This window comes from Globicephala melas, chromosome X (assembly GCF_963455315.2).
Source record: "Globicephala melas chromosome X, mGloMel1.2, whole genome shotgun sequence".
Classification (NCBI taxonomy): domain Eukaryota; kingdom Metazoa; phylum Chordata; class Mammalia; order Artiodactyla; family Delphinidae; genus Globicephala; species Globicephala melas.
This window is the reverse complement of record NC_083335.1, coordinates 64,306,736-64,326,673: the sequence shown is the minus strand read 5'-3', so window position 1 is coordinate 64,326,673 and position 19,938 is coordinate 64,306,736. Positions and strand designations below refer to the sequence as shown.

At 40.5% G+C, this 19,938-nt stretch overlaps 1 protein-coding gene across 6 annotated transcripts in view; it reads right to left on the bottom strand.

Annotated features, from left to right (window-relative positions):
• ATRX (ATRX chromatin remodeler) overlaps window positions 1–18,654 on the bottom strand; it is a 249,016-nt gene extending 230,362 nt beyond the window's left edge. For all 6 annotated transcript variants that reach the window (XM_030849631.2, XM_030849624.2, XM_030849626.2 and 3 more), the window contains exon 1: window positions 18,429–18,654. Coding sequence is in view for 5 of the 6 variants with exons in the window: in XM_030849624.2 (XP_030705484.1) it covers window positions 18,429–18,448 (20 nt within the window). In the remaining variant the exon portion in view is untranslated. The remainder of the gene's footprint in view (window positions 1–18,428) is intronic.
• Between the last annotated feature and the right edge of the window lie 1,284 nt (window positions 18,655–19,938).

The following is a 19,938-nucleotide window of genomic DNA, read 5'->3' as shown; positions in this document are numbered from 1 at the left end:
ACAATGAAGAAACAATGGAGGACTGAACAAATTCCAGTCTACTGTTTTGAATACAAAGATATAAGTGCTCTAATGCAGGTAAAAAGATGCAAGTTTGAGTAATAAAGCAGCAACATTTGAATAAGACCTACATTTTACCTTATGTATAAATAGTGATCTCTGCGTAACATTCAGAATTTTTTAATTGCAATAACAGTCACCATGTTCACATGGGCCAAATCAGTAATTCCCAGTAGGAACTTCAAGAAATGTTTCATTCTATTTGGCACACTGATTAAATACAGTTCATTTCATCAATATGCCACACCCCATCCCCACCCAAACGCAGAGGCTTCAAATGGAGAAAGGAGGCAAAGAACGTGGCAAGATCAAGAAAGCAGGGGACTTCCCTGGTGGCGCAGTTGTTAAGAATCCGTCTGCCAATGCAGGGGACACAGGTTCGAGCCCTGGTCCAGGAAGATCCCACATGCCGCGGAGCAACTAAGCCCGTGCGTCACAACTACTGAGCCTGCACTCTAGAGCCCACAAGCCACAACTACTGGGCCCATGCACTGCAACTACTGAAGCCCGCGTGCCTAGAGCCCATGCTCTGCAATAAGAGAAGCCACCGCAATGAGAAGCCTGTGCACCACAACGAAGAGTAGCCACCCCGCAATGAGAAGCCTGTGCACCACAACGAAGAGTAGCCACCCCCCAAAAAAAAGAGTAGCCCCCACTCGCCGCAACTAGAGAAAGCCTGCATGCAGCAATGAAGACCCAACACAACCAAAAAAAATAAATAAGTAAATAAATAGTTGCCTATGTGCAGCAAATTCAAGTTTTGCTTTCTGGAACTTTTTTCCCCAAATATTTTCAATCGAGTTTGGTTAAATCCACGGATGCAGAATCCAGTATATTTGGTATAGTTGAGCAGACTCAAATATCTGTCACGCCCATGCTCAAAACATCCAGGGGCTTCCCATGTTTATAAATAAGGATAAAGTGCAAATGCCTAAGCAAGAGAGACTGCCCTGGTGGTCCAGTGGGTAACACTCCATGCTCCCAATGCAGGGAATCCAGGTTAGATCCCTGGTCAGGGAAGTAGATCCCCCAAGCATGCCGCAACTAAGAGCCCACATGCTGCAACTAAACATGCCGCAATGAACATCCCACGTGCGACAACTGAGACCTGGCACAGCCAAAATAAATAAATACATATTTTTTAAAATCCTAAGCAAGAATTTGAAGGTCTCTGCAAAATAATTCACAGATGACTTTCCAATCTCATCTGACCACAACTCTAAGCTCAAAGAAGGTTCTCTTTCCCCTCTTCACCCACTGAATATTGCTTTACTTCTCTTTAAGAGCAACACATTCAGCTTATAGTTCCTTGTTTAAAACTCAAGAGTACTCCCTACTGGAGTGTAAACGCCTCAAAGGAGGAAACTGGTCTGAGTTCACCTCTTTTTCCCATGTGAGAAATAACAAATTTCCTTGAACAGAGGAATACTAAATGTTTATTAAGATAAAGATAATTCCTGCTCAGGGATTCCTTAAGAGAAAAGAGTGTTGATTTGTTGAGCATTTTTTAAAAGCCCTGAAGTCATTTAGTACAATCAAATATTTTCCCTTCTATCTCTAAATTGAAATATTCAATAAGCTATGTTGGATGCTCTACAGGCAGCCTTCAAAAGAAATGCATTATTTCATATACTTAACAGTAACAGGTCCAGTCACTGTAATATGAAACATTTACTCTTAGTTCTCTATTTTTAGGAGATACTCAGAAAACACAATGAAAATTCATAAATAGGGTGTTTTGATTTTGAATGTTGGGGGTATCTGAGGAAAGGGGAAAGGCAAGAAAAATAAGAGGTGGGCAAATTCTCTCTAACTCTACAGAAATTAACCAAGCCTAGCTTCAAAATCTCTAAAGTGGGCTGATAATATTAGTATTAAAAGTAAAACCATTTTTAAAATATACTAGGGACTTCCCTGGTGGTCTAGTGGCTAAGAGTCCACCTTCCAATGCAGCAGACAGGGATTCGAGCCCTGGTCGGGGAACTAAGAGCCCACATGCCACGGGGCAACTAAGCCCGAGCGCTCTAGAGCCCACGTGCTGCTACTGAACCCATGTGCCCAGGAGCCCGCACGCCAAAACTAGAGAGGAGCCCGCATGCCACAATGAAGAGCCCATGCACCACAACTAAAGATCCTGCATGCCACAACGAAGATCCCGCATGCCACAACTAAAGACCCGACACAGCCAAATAAATAAATATTTTTACAAAATAATAATAAAATAAAGTATAGTACAAGCAAAGATGTGCCTCCTGATAAAATGTGCTCAAAAAGGCGTATCACTTCATGCTATCCCTAGCAAAATACATAAACACAAGGAAACACCAGACAAACCCAAATTAACTGGCCTGTGTTCTTCAAAGAACGGAAGGCAAAAAAAAGGCACGGTGAACTGCTCCAGATTAAAGAAGATTAAACAGACATGAAAATAAAATGCAATGCATATTCCAGAACTGGATCCTGGACCAGAAAAAATGATATTTTAGTCTTTCGCTATGAAGGACATTATGAATCAATTGGCAAAATGTAAATAAGGTCTGTAGATTAGAAACAGTACTGTATCAAGGTTAATTTCTAAATTTGCTAACTATATTGACGTTATATAAGACAATATTCCCATTTTGGGGAAACTTTTTTTTTTTTTTTGGCTGCGTTGGGTCTTCGCTGCTGTGCGGGCTTTCTCTAGTTGAGACAAGCAGTGGCTACTCTTTGTTGCGGTGCACAGGCTTCAGTGGTTTCTCTTGTTGCAGAGCACGTGCTCTAGGCGCGTGGGCTTCAGTAGTTGTGGCACACAGGCTTAGTAGTTGCTCCGCGGGACGTGGGAACTTCCCGGACCAGGGCTTGAACCCATGTTCCCTGCACTGTCAGTCGGAGTCGTAACCACCACGCCACCAAGGGAGGTCCCTCGGGAAACTTTTAATTTTGAAATATAGTAAAAAGGAGATATTCTTTTTTCTTTTTTTGGCCACACCACACACAGCATGTGGAATCTTATTTCCCAGACCAGGGATCTAACCCCCTCCTGCTGCAGTGGAAGTGCAGAGTCTTAATCACTGGCCTGCCAGGGGAGTCCCAGGAGATGATTATTCTTTATCTCCCTGAAGGTAGGATCACGTTCACCTCCTGAGGTTACAGTTATAAAAAACATTCACAAAAAATCATTCAATAAAATAGTACATGAGATGAATGAGACATCGACTAGAAACTTAAGGAAGTATCTTCGATCTGTTGAGAGACTTTTTTTTAACATCTTTATTGGAGTATAATTGCTTTACAGTGCTGTGCTAGTTTCTGCATTATAACAAAGTGAATCAGCTATACATATATATATATCCCCATATCTCATCCCTCTTGCGTCTCCCTCCCTCCCACCCTCCCTATCCCACCCCTCTAGGAGGTCACAAAGCACCGAGCTGATTTCCCTTTGCTATGCGGCAGCTTCCCACTAGCTATCAATTTTACATTTGGTAGTGTATATATGTCCATGCCACTCTCTCACTTTCTCCCAGCTCTCCCTTCCCCCTTCCCATGTACTCAAGTCCATTCTCTACTATGTCTGCATACTATTCCCGTCCCCCACTAGGTTCTTCATAACAATTTTTTTTTAGGTTCCATATATATGTTACCATACAGTATTTGTTTTTCTCTTTCTGACTTACTTCACTCTGTATGACAGACTCTAGGTCCATCCACCTCACTACAAATAACTCAATTTCATTTCTTTTTATGGCTGAGTAATATTCCATTGAATATATGTGCCACATCTTCTTTAACCATTCATCTGTCGATGGACACTTAGGTTGCTTCCGTGTCCTGGCTATTGTAAACAGAGCTGCAATGAACATTGTGGTACATGACTCTTCTTGAATTATGCTTTGCTCAGAGTATATGCCCAGTGCTGGAATTGCTGGGTCGTTTGGTAGTTCTATTTTTAGTTTTTTAAGGAACCTCCATACTGATCTCCATAGTGGCTTTATCAATTTACATTCCCACCAACAGTGCAAGAGGGTTCCATTTTCTGCACATCCTCTCCAGCATTTATTGTTTGTAGATTTTTCGATGATGGCCATTCTCACTGGTGTAAGGCGATACCTTATTGTAATTTTGATCAGCAATTCTCTAATGATTAGTGATGTTGAGCAGCTTTTCATGTGTTTGTTTGCAATCTGTATTTCTTTGGAGAAATGGCTATTTAGGTCTTTTGCCCATTTTTGGAGCACACTGTTTGTTTTTTAGATATTAAGCTTCATGAGCTGCTTGTAAATTCTGGAGATTAATCCTTTGTCAGTTGCCTCATTTGCAAATATTTTTTCCCATTCTGAGGGTTGTCTTTTCATCTTGTTTATGGTTTCCTTTGCTGTGCAAAAGCTTTTAAGTTTCATGAAGTCCCATTTGTTTATTTTTGTTTTTATTTCCATTTCTCTAGGAAGTGGGTCAAAAAGGAACTTGCTGTGATTTATGTCATAGAGTGTTCTGCCTATGTTTTCCTCTAAGAGTTTGATAGTGTCTGGCCTTATATTTAGGTCTTTCATCCATTTCGAGTTTATTTTTGTGTATGGAGTTACAGAGTGTTCTAATTTCATTCTTTTACATGTAGCTGTTCAGTTTTCCGAGCACCACTTACTGAAGAGGCTGTCTTTTCTCCACTGTATATTCTTGCCTCCTTTATCAAAGATAAGGTGACCATATGTGCGTGGGGTTACCTCTGGGCTTTCTATCCTGTTCCACTGATCTATATCTGTTTTTGTGTCAGTACTCATACTGTCGTGAGTACTGTAGCTCTGTAGTATAGTTTGAAGTCACGGACCCTGATTCCTCCAGCTCCATTTTTCTTTCTCAAGATTGCTTTGGCTATTCAGGGTCTTTTGTGTTTCCATACAAATTGTGAAATTGTTTGTTCTAGTTCTGTGAAAAATGCCAGTGGTAGTTTGATAGGGATTGCATTGAATCTGTAGATTGCTTTGGGTAGTAGAGTCATTTTCACAATGTTGATTCTTCCACTCTAAGAACATGGTATATCTCTCCATCTATTTGTATCATATTTAATTTCTTTCATCAGTGTCTTACAGTTTTCTGCATACAGGTCTTTTGTCTCCTTAGGTAGGTTTATTCCTAGGTATTTTACTCTTTTTGTTCCAATGGTAAATGGGAGTGTTCCCTTAATTTCTCTTTCAGATTTTTCATCATTAGTGTATAGGAATGCAAGAGGGTTGTGTGCATTAATTTTGTATCTTGCTACTTTACCAAATTCATTGATTAGCTCTAGTACTTTTCTAGTAAGCATCATTAGGATTCTATATGTATAGTATCATGTCATCTACAAACAGTGACAGCTTTATTTCTTCTTTACCGATTTGGATTCCTTTTATTTCCTTTTCTGCTCTGATTGCTGTGGCTAAAACTTCCAAAACTATGTTGAATAATAGTGGTGAGAGTGAACAACCTTGTCTTGTTCCTGATCTTAGTTGAAATGGTTTCAGTTCTTCACCACTGAGGATGGTGTTAGCTGTGGGTTAGTCATATATGGGTTTATTATGTTGAGGTAAGTTCCCTCTATGCCTACTTTCTGCAGAGTTTTTATCATAAATGGGTGTTGAATTTTGTTGAAAGCTTTTTCTGCATCTATTGAGATGATCATATGGTTTTTATTCTTCAATTTGTTAATAAGTGTATCACATTGATTGATTTGCATATATTGAAGAATCCTTGCATTCCTGAGAGAAACCTCACTTGATCATGGTGTATGATCCTTTTAATGTGCTGTTCGATTCTGTCTGCTAGTATTCTGTTGAGGATTTTTGTATCTATGTTCATCAGTGTTAGTGGCCTGTAGTTTTCTTTCTTTGTTACATCTTTGTCTGGTTTTGATATCAGGGTGATGGTGGCTCGTAGAATGAGTTTGGGAGTGTTCCTCCCTCTGCTGTATTTTGGAAGAGCTTGAGAAGGATAGGTGTGAGCTCTTCTCTAAATGTTTGCTGGAATTCGCCTGTGAAGCCATCTGGTTGTGGGCTTTTGTTTGCTGGAAGATTTTTAATCAGAATGTCAATTTCAGTGCTTGTGATTGGTCTATTTATATTTTCTATTTCTTGCTGGTTCAGTCTCGGAAGGTTGTGCTTTCCTAAGAATGTGTCCATTTCTTCCAGGTTGTCCATTTTATTAGCATATCACTGCTTGTAGTAATCTCTCATGATCCTTTGTATTTCTGCAGTGTCAGTTGTTACTTCTTTTACATTTCTAATTCTATTCATCTGAGTCTTCTCCCTTTTTTTCGTGATGAGTCTGGCTAATGGTTTATAAATTTTGTTTCTCGGGCTTCCCTGGTGGCGCAGTGGTTGAGAATCTGCCTGCCAATGCAGGGGACACAGGTTCGAGCCCTGGTCCGGGAAGATCTCACATGCCGTGGAGCAACTACACCCGTGCACCACAGCTACTGAGCCTGCGCTCTAGAGCTCACGAGCCACGACTACTGAGCCCGTGGGCCACAACTACTGAAGCCCGCGCGCCTAGAGACCGTGCTCCGCAACAAGCGAAGTCACCGCAATGAGAAGCCTGCGCACCGCAACGAAGAGTAGCCCCCGCTCGCCACAGCTAGAGAAAGCCCATGCGCATCAACGAAGACCCAATGCAGCCAAAAATAAAATTAATTAAATAAATAAATTTATAAATTTTGTTTCTCTTCTCAAAGAATCAGCTTTTAGTTTTACTGATCTTTGCTATTGTTTCCTTCATTTCTTTTTCATTTATTTCTGATCTGATCTTTATGATTTCTTTCCTTCTTCTAACTTTGGGGTTTTTTTGTTCTCTTCGTGTAATTGCTTTAGGTGTAAGGTCAGGTTGTTTACTTAATATGTTTCTTGTTTCTTAAGGTAGGACCGTATTGCTATAAACTTCCCTCTTAGGACAGCTTTTGCTGCATCCCATAGGTTTTGGGTCGTCCTGTTTTCATTGTTATTTGTTTCTAGGTATTTTTTGATTTCGTCTGATTTCTTCAGTGAACTCTTGGTTATTAAGCAGTGTGTTGTTTAGCCTACATGTGTTTGTATTTTTTACAGACTTTTTCCTGTTATTGATATCTAGCCTCACCGTGTTGTGGTTGGAAAAGATACTTGACACGATTTCAATTTTCTTAAATTTACCAAAGCTTGATTTGTGACCCAAGATATGATCTATCCTGGAGAATGTTCCATGAGCACTTAAGAAGAAAGTGTATTCTGTTGTTTTTGAATGGAATGTGCTATAAATATCAATTAAGTCCATCTTGTTTAATGTATCATTTAAAGCTTGTGTTTCCTTATTTATTTTCATTTTAGATGATCTGTCCATTGGTGAAAGTGGGGTGTTAAAGTCCCTTACTATGATTCTACTGTCGATTTCCCCTTTTATGGCTGTTAGCATTTGCCTTATGTATTGAGGTGCTCCTATGTTGGGTGCATAAATATTTACAATTGTTATATCTTCTTCTTGGATCAATCCCTTGATCATTATGTAGTGTCCTTCTTTGTCTCTTCTAATAGTCTTTATTTTAAACTCTATTTTGTCTGATATGAGAATTGCTACTCCAGCTTTCTTTTGATTTACATATGCATGGAATATCTTTTTCCATCTTCTCACTTTCAGTTTGTATGTGTCCCTAGCTCTGAAGTGGGTCTCTTTTAGCCAGCATATATAGGGGTCTTGTTGTTGTATCCATTAAGCCCGTCTGTCTTTTGGTTGGAGCGTTTAATCCATTTACATTTAAGGTAATTATCGATATGTATGTTCCTATTCCCATTTTTGTAATTGTTTTGTGTTTGTTATTGTAGGTCTTTTCCTTCTCTTGTGTTTCCTGCCTAGGGAAGTTCCTTTGGCATTTGTTGTAAAGCTGGTTTGGTGGTGCTGAATTCTCTTAGCTTTTGCCTGTCTGTAAAGGTTTTAATTTCTCCGTCGAATCTGAATGAGATCCCTGCTAGATAGTATAGTCTTGGTTGCAGGTTTTTCCCTTTCATCACTTTAAATATGTCCTGCCACTCCCTTCTGGCTTGCAGAGTTTCTGCTGAAAGATCAGATGTTAACCTTTTTGGCATTCCCTTGTATGTTATTTGTTGTTTTTCCCTTGCTGCTTTTAATACTTTTTCTTTGTATTTAATATTTGATAGTTTGATTAATATGTGTCTTGTTGTGTTTCTCCTTGGATTTATCCTGTATGGGACTCCCTGAACTTCCTCTACTTGACTATTTCCTTTCACATATTAGGGAAGTTTTCAACTATAATCTCTTAAAATATTTTCTCAGTCCCTTTCTTTTTCTCTTCTTCTGGGACCCCTATAATTCGAATGTTGGTGTATTTAATATTGTCCCACAGGCCTCTGAGACTGTCCTCAATTATTTTCATTCTTTTTTCTTTATTCTGCTCTGCATTAATTATTTCCACTATTTTAGCTTCCAGGTCACGTATCCATTCTTCTGCCTCAGTTATTCTGCTATTGATTCCTTCTAGAGAATTTTTAATTTCATTTATTGTGTTGTTCATCATTGTTTGCTCTTTAGTTCTTCAAGGTCCCTGTTAAACGTTTCCTGCATTTTCTCTATTCTATTTCCAAGATTTTCGATCATCTGTACTATCATTACTCTGAAGCTTTTTTCAGGTAGACTGCTTATTTCCTCTTCATTTGTTTGGTGTGGTGGGTTTTTACCTTGCTCCTTCATCTGCTCTGTGTTTTTCTGTCTTCTCATTTTGCTTAATTTACTGTGTTTGGGGTCTCCTTTTCACAGGCTGCAGGTTTGTAGTTAGTGTTGTTTTTGGTGTCTGCCGCCAGTGGCTAAGGTTGATTCAGTGGGTTGTGTAGGCTGCCTGGTGGAGGAGACTGGTGCCTGTGTTCTGGTGGATGAGGCTGGATCTTGCCTTTCTGGTGGGCAGGTCTGCATCTGGTGGTGTGATTTGGGGTGTCTGTGACCTTATTATGATTTTAGTCAGGCTTTCTGCTAGTGGGTGGGGTTGTGTTCCTGTCTTGCTAGTTGTTTGGCATAGGGTGTGCAGTAATGTAGCTTGCTGGTCATTGAGTGGAGCTGGGTCTTGGTGTTCAGATGGAGATATCTGGGAGATTTTTGCCATTTGATATTATGTGGCACTGGGAGGTCTCTAGTGGACCAATGTCCTGAGCTCGGCTCTCCCACCACAGAGGCACAGGCCTGACACCCGACCAGAGCACCAAGATCCTGTCATCCACACGGCTCAGAATAAAAGGGAGAAAAAAAGAAAGAAAGAAAGAAAAATAAAATAAAATAAAGTTATTAAAATTTAAAATAAAAAATTAATAAAAATTTTAAAAAAGAAAAAAAGAGAAAGAGAGCAACCAAACCAAAAATCAAATCCACCAATGATAAGAAGCGCTAAAAACTACACTAAGAAAGAAAAAAAATGGGGGGGGCCGACAGAACCCTAGGACAAATGGTAAAAGCAAAGCTATACAAAGTTACACACAGAAGCATATACATACACACTCACAAAAATAGAAAAAGGAAAAAATATATATATCGTTGCTCCCAATGTCAACCGCCTCAATTTGGGATGATTCGTTGTCTATTCAGGTATTCCACAGATGCAGGGTACATCAAGTTGATTGTGGAGATTTAATCCACTGCTCCTGAGGCTGCTGGGAAAGATTTCCCTTTCTCTTCTTTGTTCGCACAGCTCCTGGGGTTCAGCTTTGGATTTGGCCCCACCTTTGTGTGTAGGTCGCCGGAGGGCATGTGTTTTTCGCTCAGACAGGACGGGGTTAAAGTAGCAGCTGATTAGAGGGCTCTGGCTCACTCAAGCCCGGGGGAGGGAGAGGTACGGAATGCAGGGTGAGCCTGCGGAGGCAGAGGGCAGCGTGATATTGCAACAGCCTGAGGTGCACCGTGTGTTCTCCCGGGGAAGTTGTCCCTGGATCACAGGACCCTGGCAGTGGCAGGCTATACAGGCTCCCTGGAGGGGAGGTGTGGATAGTGACCTGTGCTGGCACACAGGCTTCTTGGTGGCTGCAGCAGCAGCTTTAGCGTTTCATGCCCGTCTCTGGTGTCTCTCTGATAGTCATGGCTCATGCCCGTCTCTGGAGCTCATTTAGGTGGTTCTCTGAATCCCCTCTTGTCGTGCACCCCGAAACAATTGTCTCTTGCCTCTTCAGCAGTTCTAGACTTTTTCCCAGACTCCCTCCAGACTAGCTGTGGCACACTAGCCCCCTTCAGGCTGTGTTCACGCCAAGCCCTGCCCTCTCCCTGGGATCCGACCTCCAAAGCCCGAGCCTCAGCTCCCAGCCCCCACCCGCCCCGGAGGGGGAGCAGACAAGCCTCTTGGGCTGGTGAGTCCTGGTCAGCACCAATCCTCTGTGCAGGGATCTCTCCGCTTTGCCCTCTGCACCCCTGTTGCTGCACTCTCCTCCGTGGCTCCGAAGCTTCCCCGCCGCCACCCCCTGTCTCCACCAGTACAGGGGCTTCCTAGTGTGTAGAAACTTTTCCTCCTTCACAGTTCCTTCCCACTGGTGCAGGTCCCATCCCTATTCTTTTGTCTCTATTTTTTCTTTTTTCTTTTGCCCTACCCAGGTATGTGGGGAGTTTCTTGCCTTTTGGGAGGTCTGAGGTCTTCTGCCAGAGTTCAGTAGGTGTTCTGTGGGAGTTGTTCCACATGTAGATGTATTTCTGGTGTATTTGTGGGGAGGAAGGTGATCTCCACCTCTTACTCCTCCACCATCTTGAAGGTCTCATGGATAGACATTTTTTAAGTATCATTTATAAAAACACCAAAACATCTTTTTTTGTTGTTGTGGGAGAACAGAGTTACTAGCCAAAATGTAAATTAGTACCGATTTTTTTAAGTATAGTGTAAAGTATAATGTAAGCTCCATGGGGAGCCTTAATTTAATTTGTCTTGTTCACCTAAGCAGTACTTAGAACAGTTCTTGGCAATGGTAATAGTAATTAGTAACAACTAATACTTGAGTAATTATTATGTCACACTTACCTAAGTGTTTTGTGTCCATTAACTCATTTAGTCTTCACACAACCCAAGAAATGTTTGGTGAATGAATCAATACTTTTTGCAGTACGACAATTACAGTCAGTTCTGCAATAATATAACATGAGTTCCTAAAAATCACCAGGTAATGCAAAATTGTGCAATGAACACCATAGGATTCACGGGAAAAACGGGGTTAAAAGCACAACACTGAAAAAACTTCATCAGTGACACATTTTTTTAAAAAAGACAGAAACCTAATAGAAATGGTAGCACAATTTTACACAGTTTACACATATTAAGTGATTAAGAAATACACAAGCACAACAATAAATATGGCACGTTACCTTGAAAAAGACCTGAAGTTTGCTTGTGGAAGTGGGCATCAGAAGGGTTGCAGCTCATGAATTACTGTGAAGTGATGGAAGGAGAGTTATCTGAAATCGGATGGAAAATTGTAACAATAGGTGTGGATGGGTGTGGTTCATAACACAAGGGGTGAACTGAGGTATGTGGTAGATATCTGAGGTATGTGCCTATATATGCGTGTATTTTAATGTAACTCAGTTCAGCTGGATGCAGTTTCCTGCATTCACCCAGGGCAAACTTTCTATAAAGGGCCAGATAGTAAATATTTTAGGCTTTGTGGGCCATTAGGTCTCTGTTGCAACTATTCAACTCTGAGACTGTGCTACAAAAGCAGCCACAGGACAAAGTAAACAAATGGGCTTGGGTGTGTTCCAACAAAACTTTATTTACAAAAATAGGGCAGTTTGGTGGCCATAGTTTGCTGAGCCCTGAACTTGCAGACAAAATCCTAAATAAGCAAATGCAAATTTTGTCTTATGCTCAAATTGTCCCCCGATACATCCATCTTGTTGGAACAAATTCACTTTTCAAAACAAGTTTTATAGCAGAACTAAGTTTAGAATGCTATCAAGTAAACCAAAAAATAACTGATATAATTCAAATAAGCAAAATAAATCCAGTATTACTCAAAAATAAACTATTTTTGATTTTGGATTTTATAAATCAAATGTCACCCAAAAGTCAACTGACAAATGACCAAAATAAAGACAACTAATGGTACATTTTGAACACTCATAGTCATTCAAAATCTGTGCATTAAATTCTACACAATCTTCAAGGAAAATGGGTTATGCTTTTGATAGCTCTTCTGAATTAAAATTATCGGGCTCAGTCACAAGGGCACATGTGGCTTTTACAAGATCATCGAGCAATCAAAGTTAACATATGAACTGCACTGTAAGATAAGTTCTGAAGATCTGATGTACAGCATACAGCATGGTGACTATAGTTAACAATACTGTATTATATCCTTGAAAGTTGCTAGAGAGTAGATCTTAAATGTTCTCTCCACAACAATAACAAAAAAAGGTAATTATTGTGACAGTCATTTCAAAATATATACACATATCAAATCATCACATTGTACACCTTAAACTTACACAATGCTATATGTCAATTATATCTCAATAAAGCTGGAAAAATACTAATTGCACATGGTTATACAATATTTGCCCAGGAACTGAGTTAAAAAGTCTAAGTTGACCTCCTTTCAATTAGAAAACACTAATATATACAACATTTCTTTGCTCAGGCTGCTATAACTCACATCTGAAATCCTCCCCCAGTCTTCTTTGTTAAAAGCAGATGCATCCTCCAAGGGTCACATCCAAATGCTACCTCTCTATAAGCCTTCCCTGGACCCCATCAGAAATGTCTTCCTACTCTAAACTCCCATAGCAAGTCACTTTTTACCCAACACAGCATGTAGCACTTTATATCCTGCTTCAAATTTATTTGTGAACATGTCTTATTTCCTCTGCTGTGTGGAAAATAAGCCTAATCTTTAGCCATACTAATCCCTCTGCTGGACTGCCCTTTATCACAGCCAACCCTTAACTGCTAACTTACCTTCAAGACCCAATACAGATACCATCTCCTCTGCAAAACTTTCCTAAACATCCCCCAAATTAGGCTTTCATTCATTCTGATCCCTAGCACAACCAATATACCTCCATTTTAGCACTGCTTTGTAACTGCTTATTTACTTACAATTTCCCTCCTTAGATTAAGAATGCTTTAAGGAGGCAGGAATTTTGTCTTTTACCCTTTGCATACGCTAGTACAATGCCTGGCACCTAGTTGGTACTCAAGTATTTGATCAACTAATAAAGCATTCCTCCAAAATATGGAGTATAGGCTATATACACATGAACACCACTACCATACCAATAAATTTCTTAAACAAATATTTTATGTAACAGTTCACAAGAAAGCTGGACTACTGATACCAAGAATGGCTACTTCAAGCCAAAACTCAGAGACAAAGTCTCAGAGACAGGATCTGAAAACAGTGGCTAGAGAGCAAAATTCACAGAACCTTTTCCCAGGGCAAAAATCACAATCAGCTAGAATATACGTCTTTTCAGAAGTATCATCTCCAATCATAAAAGAGCAGAAATACACTGCATATAGTAATTTTTCAAAACAGAACATATCCTGAGCCGTAATAATTATTAACGAACTTCCCAGCAAAGTTTTTCCGTTCTAATAAATGTCTGTGTATGTGACAGTATATGAGATTATATTAGCAACAAAACACCTGTATCCTAACCATGTACGCTTCAAGGCAAAAAAGATATGCATACATTGAATAAAGAAACTTTCCCTCATCACTTCTTCTCCCTACCCCCAAAAAGGCAAACAAAGTCAAAAAATGATCGACACTAACATAACCAGGATTATGTTTTTAATAACTTTGTAGACTATCTAGTACAAGTTCATTCTGTAAATGACAAAGCAGAGGCCTAGAAAGATGAATGATTTGTCCACAACAATCAGTTGAGCAACAGAGCTGTAACTAGAACACCCAGGTTTGCCTCGAGTTAAGCATTCATTCCTCTACAACCAGCAGTTCTCAAACTTCTAGTCTCAGGACCTCTTTACACTCCTAAAACACTTAAAAATTAACAAAGACCCCCAAAGAGCTTTTAGTTTACTGTCTTTTAAGAACCGCTGTTAAAACCATGTTATCTCCTCCAGAACTGCAGGCTTTATCAGTATCTTTTAAACTTACTCCTATTTTACAGATGAAGAGCTATGGAGATTAATCATCCTGCATGTCAGCTATCAAGCCAATAAGACAAGCATTAGGATACATGTACAGAGAGATCCTACTTAGACACTCCTTTTACTGCCCTGCTATATTCAACATTCCTAAAGGAAGAGCTATACATCATTTTCCAATGGCTTAACCCATTTTAACAGCTTCTGCCAATGTCCAAGAGAACATTCAAGCTCTGGAGGAAAAAGACTTCATGTAAACCCAAGAATTGCCTGTATTCTGTCGCCCAATCCGTAAATTTATTCAGATTTCAAAAGTGAAATAGGCACATAAATACACACAATTTCTTACAGAAAAAAATATTTCACACACCTAAATCTATATACAAATACCTTTAAGTACTACATTTATCTTATCCCTAGAAATACAATATAAAAGTGAAGGCTCATGGTCAACTATACCAAGGGTTGCCAATAATGAGAACTGGCCTGATCACAATTAAAATCACAAATGTCTTTCTTTTCATCCCCACCAATAACATAAGGAAACAGCTGGCATTTGAATATTTTCAAAACCCTTTGTAAAATTTGCATGTACTCCGCTGCCACAGGCCCGGCTTAATAATTTCCACACAGTGGGAATGCACATATTTCACAGATAACATTTTTCAAAAATAGATTAGTATGCAACTGATTGTGAACTACCACAATAACAGACATTTTCTAAGACATTTTCCAAACATCTCTCAAGTAGGACCACTTCTACCTTTAAAAATTTAAGACCAATAACTGGTTATATTGCTTTCAGCTTTTCAAGTAATCAATTGCCATAAGGATTAGAATGACAAGTTCCATCAAATCTCCAAGATCTTTATATAAAAATAAATGAGGGCTTCGCTGGTGGAGCAGTGGTTGAGAGACCGCCTGCCGATGCAGGGGACACGGGTTCGTACCCGGGTCCGGGAAGGTCCCACATGCCACGGAGCGGCTGGGCCCGTGAGCCATGGCCGCTGAGCCTGAGCGTCCAGAGGCTGTGCTCCGCAACGGGAGAGGCCACAACAGTGAGAGGCCCGCGTACCGCAAAAAAATAATAATAAATAAATAAATAAATGAAAGTTTACCTGTCAATCAGAGGCTGATCTTTCAGGCCAAAAAACTGAAGAAATAATCTTATTTAAAACAAAATAAATAACAAAAAACTCTTTAAAAACAATAACAGGGCTTCCCTGGTGGTGCAGTGGTTGAGAGTCCGCCTGCCGATGCAGGGGACACAGGTTCGTGCCCCAGTCTGGGAAGATCCCACATGCCGCGGAGCGGCTGGGCCCGTGAGCCATGGCCACTGAGCCAGCGCGTCCAGAGCCTGTGCTCCGCGACGGGAGAGGCCACAACAGTGAGAGGCCCGCGTACCGCAAAAAAAAAAATAAATAAATAAATAACAAAACCTTTGAAAACTGAGCCACTGATTTTTCAGTGTATATTTGTCCCTCGGTATCTGAGGGGAGTTGGTTCCAGGACCCACCACAGATACCAAAATCTGAAGATGCTCAAGTCCCATAGTCAGCCCTCCATATCAGCAGTTCCGCATCCTCGGATTCAATCAACCACAGATTGAAATCCTTGGTACTGAGTGGAGGAACACAGAGCCAACTGTATGATTTAGCCAAATCATCAATTTATTTTCCTCCCTCTTGCCTTTTGGCTATTTTTTTACCACAGAATCCTAGGAATGTTCTTTTTTTATAAATGTAAGTAAAAATTAGAAACTAATCTTTGCTCCTATTTTTAAGTGCTGGACAGAAGATCTGATAAAGAAAAAATCTGGAACAATTGTGTAAAATAAAATTAATGACAATTCATAGAATTGTTCATATTATTTCTGCCTCACATTAGAAGAGAATCAAGAGTGATTTGGTATTGTGGGTTCAACTCACTCAAGCATTACCTGTCAGATTATCCTTTAACTACAATTATGGCTTGAGATGAATGACACTTCAGACTGAGACAGTTCTTCTGAACACCCACTTGGAGCACTTTCATAGTAAATAATCAGCATCACACTTTTTTAAATTAATTCTTCACATTTATACATGTGTTCTTTGCAAGGGGGTTTTCACGTAGCTTAAGATTCTCCTGGAATTAAATGCTTCAGTTATCTTACTATCTCATATGAACATAAAAGACAAAATATTATAAACACCTACAAACTCAAAAGACCTACAACAAATGACAATAGTAGCTAACATGAACTTCTTCCATTGTAATACTTAGGCTAAATTAAAATGGTCATAATCACATTGTATCTGGCAGCTCAAGGAGGTATTAATGCCTGTGGTTAAGAACATAAGCTCTGGAGTCAAGACTGGGTTCAATTCCAGCTCCACCAATTACAAACTATATAACTTTGATCAAGTTCTTTGATCTCTCTATGCCTCAGTTTCCTCCTTATCTGTAAAAAGGGGAACACCAAGTACCTACCCATAGAGTTGTTCTGAGAATTAATCACGATTACACAGGTAAAAGTCAACAGTAAGCACTCAATTTTAGTTATGATTATTACTTTTACCACTAAGATCAACAAAAATTCAAGGCTCATAAGGAAAACTGACCCTGGCATAAAATGAATAATTCTATTCAGAAAGTCTATACATAATTAATTTGCTCACCCTAAAGAAAGGGAGAAAATCCAAGTTCAAGCTACAGTTTTAGAGGCAGACTTTGTGACATTTAGTAAAATCTAGAGGTCATATTTAACTGTAAGGTACACCCTTCATGTACAGGAAATGGGCACCTGATAATAACTAACCAACAAGTTGTGCTGGGTACCTCTTATGTGCCCAATACCCCTTACGTAAAGGCTTATTGCACTTTGACCAATTAACACAAATTCAAAAACCAAGGCCACAATCCTTACACAACTAGGGATCTATAATCTAAGAACTAAAGTGCATTTTTTTTCCTCAAAGGAAGGAAAACATCTTCCATCTACTGCTTGTTAATGCAGAAAAATAGGCACAATAAACATCATAGGTTCATTCCCAAATTCTATACACTAGGTAAAGTGCTCTAAAAACATATATACCTATATACTATTAAGATGATGTGTACATATATATACACACACACACACACACACACACACATATATACACCATCCTAATAGTTACTCAAAAGCATATTTTGCCAACTACGAATGCAATTGTGATCTATGATCCCTGTAATTTTACTTTGCCACTAGGCACCAAGGATCCATCTCAGAGCAGAAAAATTACTTAATTCACAAGGGATGAAAAGTCAAATGTCAAACTGTCTGAAAAGCAAGCCAGCCACCTGTGTAAAAGTGGTATACATTTCTTATTAACAACCCATTATTTTTAGACACTATCAAGAGGCAAATCAGAAGCACAAGAGAAAAGCAGCCTCAACCTAATATAAACGTGCTTGATTGGTAAGAGGTGGCCTGCCAGGCACTACTTCCTTGCAATAGATCTTACTTCCCATCAACCCATGTTAACGTGCTCCCCACCCCTCTTGGAATATATAAATAAATAAACAAAAATAAGGTCTAATTACTTTTGCTCAAAATTTGCCCATAAATTGGAGAAACATCTAAGGACTGCCTTACCACCCATTTAAAGCTGCACTACACAAAAAGTAGTATACTGGGGTCCTCTGGAAGCAAAACCCTGCGTTAGTATCCCTTTGCCTAGAGGTAAATCCAAGGATACCCCTCAGGGTCTGGGATAGATAAGGAATACTGGCAAGACCCACCCGTTCACCCCACAAAATGGGCTTGTCCCCAGGGGCTGCAGAAAAAAAAATAAAATTCTGCAAGGACGGGGTACTTCCCGTCTTCAGCAGTCCAAACGCCACTAAGTCGTCCCAGGATCTCACATCCTCCCGACCGCCCCTCCCCCTCTTCCCACCCCTCACCCCCACCCCTTCTTCCCCTAGCAGTCTCTAGGCCCAAAGATTAGTAAGAAAGACCGGGATACCAAAAACCGCCTCCCACTTCAGGGTCTCAATTCCACAAGCACCAAAGAATAAACAGAGGAGACCAACTAAGCTCCGCGGTTCGGGGAGGCTGGAGAAAGCGCCCGACACGCCAGGCCGCGCCCCCCACCCCCACCCCGGGTTGGAGCCTACCGCCGAAACCCCGAAACCCTCCTCACCTAAGGAGAAAACGATGCCTCTTTCCGCTCAGCAAAACACAGGCCTAACCCACCAAGCCAAAGCTTTCCCAAACACCCGGCTCAGAAGGCGCGTAGGCCGAAACCACTGGGATCCGTGAGACGGGGTTGTGTTTTACCTCATGGGCTCAGCAGTCATGTTTTCGCTTCAACGCCTTGTCGGCTTCAGCGACCGTAGGGCGCCACTCTGCGCTCCCCGGTGCCCAGTTACGATAGAAATGCACTGGACTCTTAGTCGTCACTACAGCTGGCGCTGGATCCTCCCCACAGCTCAAAGGCCGCCACAGCTGCCACCTCCGCAGGAGCCGCGGAAACAAAGCGACGCCGCCGCCGCCGCCATTTTGTTGGGCCGAGGCTCAGGCAGCAGAATTGGCGCGTCCTCCCTCTTCCTCCTTCCATCATCCATTGGCTGCCTTCTCGGCAGCGCAGATGCCTATTGGGTACAGAAATTCACCTTCTTTGGGGGCCTGTTGCTAAGGCGGTCTACGTCATTTGATCCCCTCCACCTTTTCATAGGGGGTCCAATTCAGTCCCATTGACCTGAAAGTACTAGTGACGTATTTTGACTTTATTCTGAAAATGCTTTTTAATCCGTCCTCTTTTCTTTGACATACTGACAAAACAAGAACAGCAATTTACATTTATTGAGAGTTTACTATATACCCAGCACTATACTAATCCTTTATCCGGATTGTCTCATGTAATCCTTATACCCTTTGAGTCAGACAGCCGCTTGTTACCTACATTTTCTAGACGAGGAAACCAAAACACAAAGTCACACAGTAGTGGAGCCAAGATTCCGATCAGACACCACACTCTTAACCACTAATCTACGTGGCCATCCTATACATTTTCTTTCCTATATTCCAGGTTATCATCAAGTTCTTTACTTTCCTAGATGATTTATATATAATATTAATCATTCCAGCATGCTTACATATATATATATTATAAATATAAAACATAAGACCAACTTGAGATCTGCACACAATTTTTTCAATATTGAATAAATTGCCGCTTGGAACACACACGTGGACCATTTCCCCAGTCTGATGTGATGTTTGGCTCACAAACTAACCAATCTAGGTCTATTTCCACCTCATTACAGAGGTTTGGCTGTATCATCTCTAAAAGGCTTTCCAGGGAATTCCCTGGCCATCCAGTGGTTAGGGCTCTGCGCTTTCGCTGCTGAGGGCCAGGGTTCAATCCCTGGTCGAGGAACTAAGGTCCCACAAGCTGTGCAGCGTGGCCAGAGTAAATAAATAAAAATAGAATAAAAGCCTGTCCAGTTTTCACGTTCTATAATTTAATTGTCTATTGGTAATCTCTGCAAGTCACAAATCACTTCTCTAAAATCAAATAGTTTCAAGTTTTATTTCTAAATTTATTCTGCCATAAATAAAGTTCATTCTACTTGCTTTTTCCTGAAATCTACAAGAGCTCCTGTTGTGTTTAGGTGACAAGGTTGCTACTTTCTACTGGAATAGCAAGCGATGAGCATTTTTTGAATGGAACACTTTGATAATCTGATAGACTTGGGCAACTTTTTAATCAAGAGAAGCCTGTACACATTTCAAGTCATCTTTCAGATACTGAAGTACCATTGCCAACTGTAGAAACCAGCCTTCT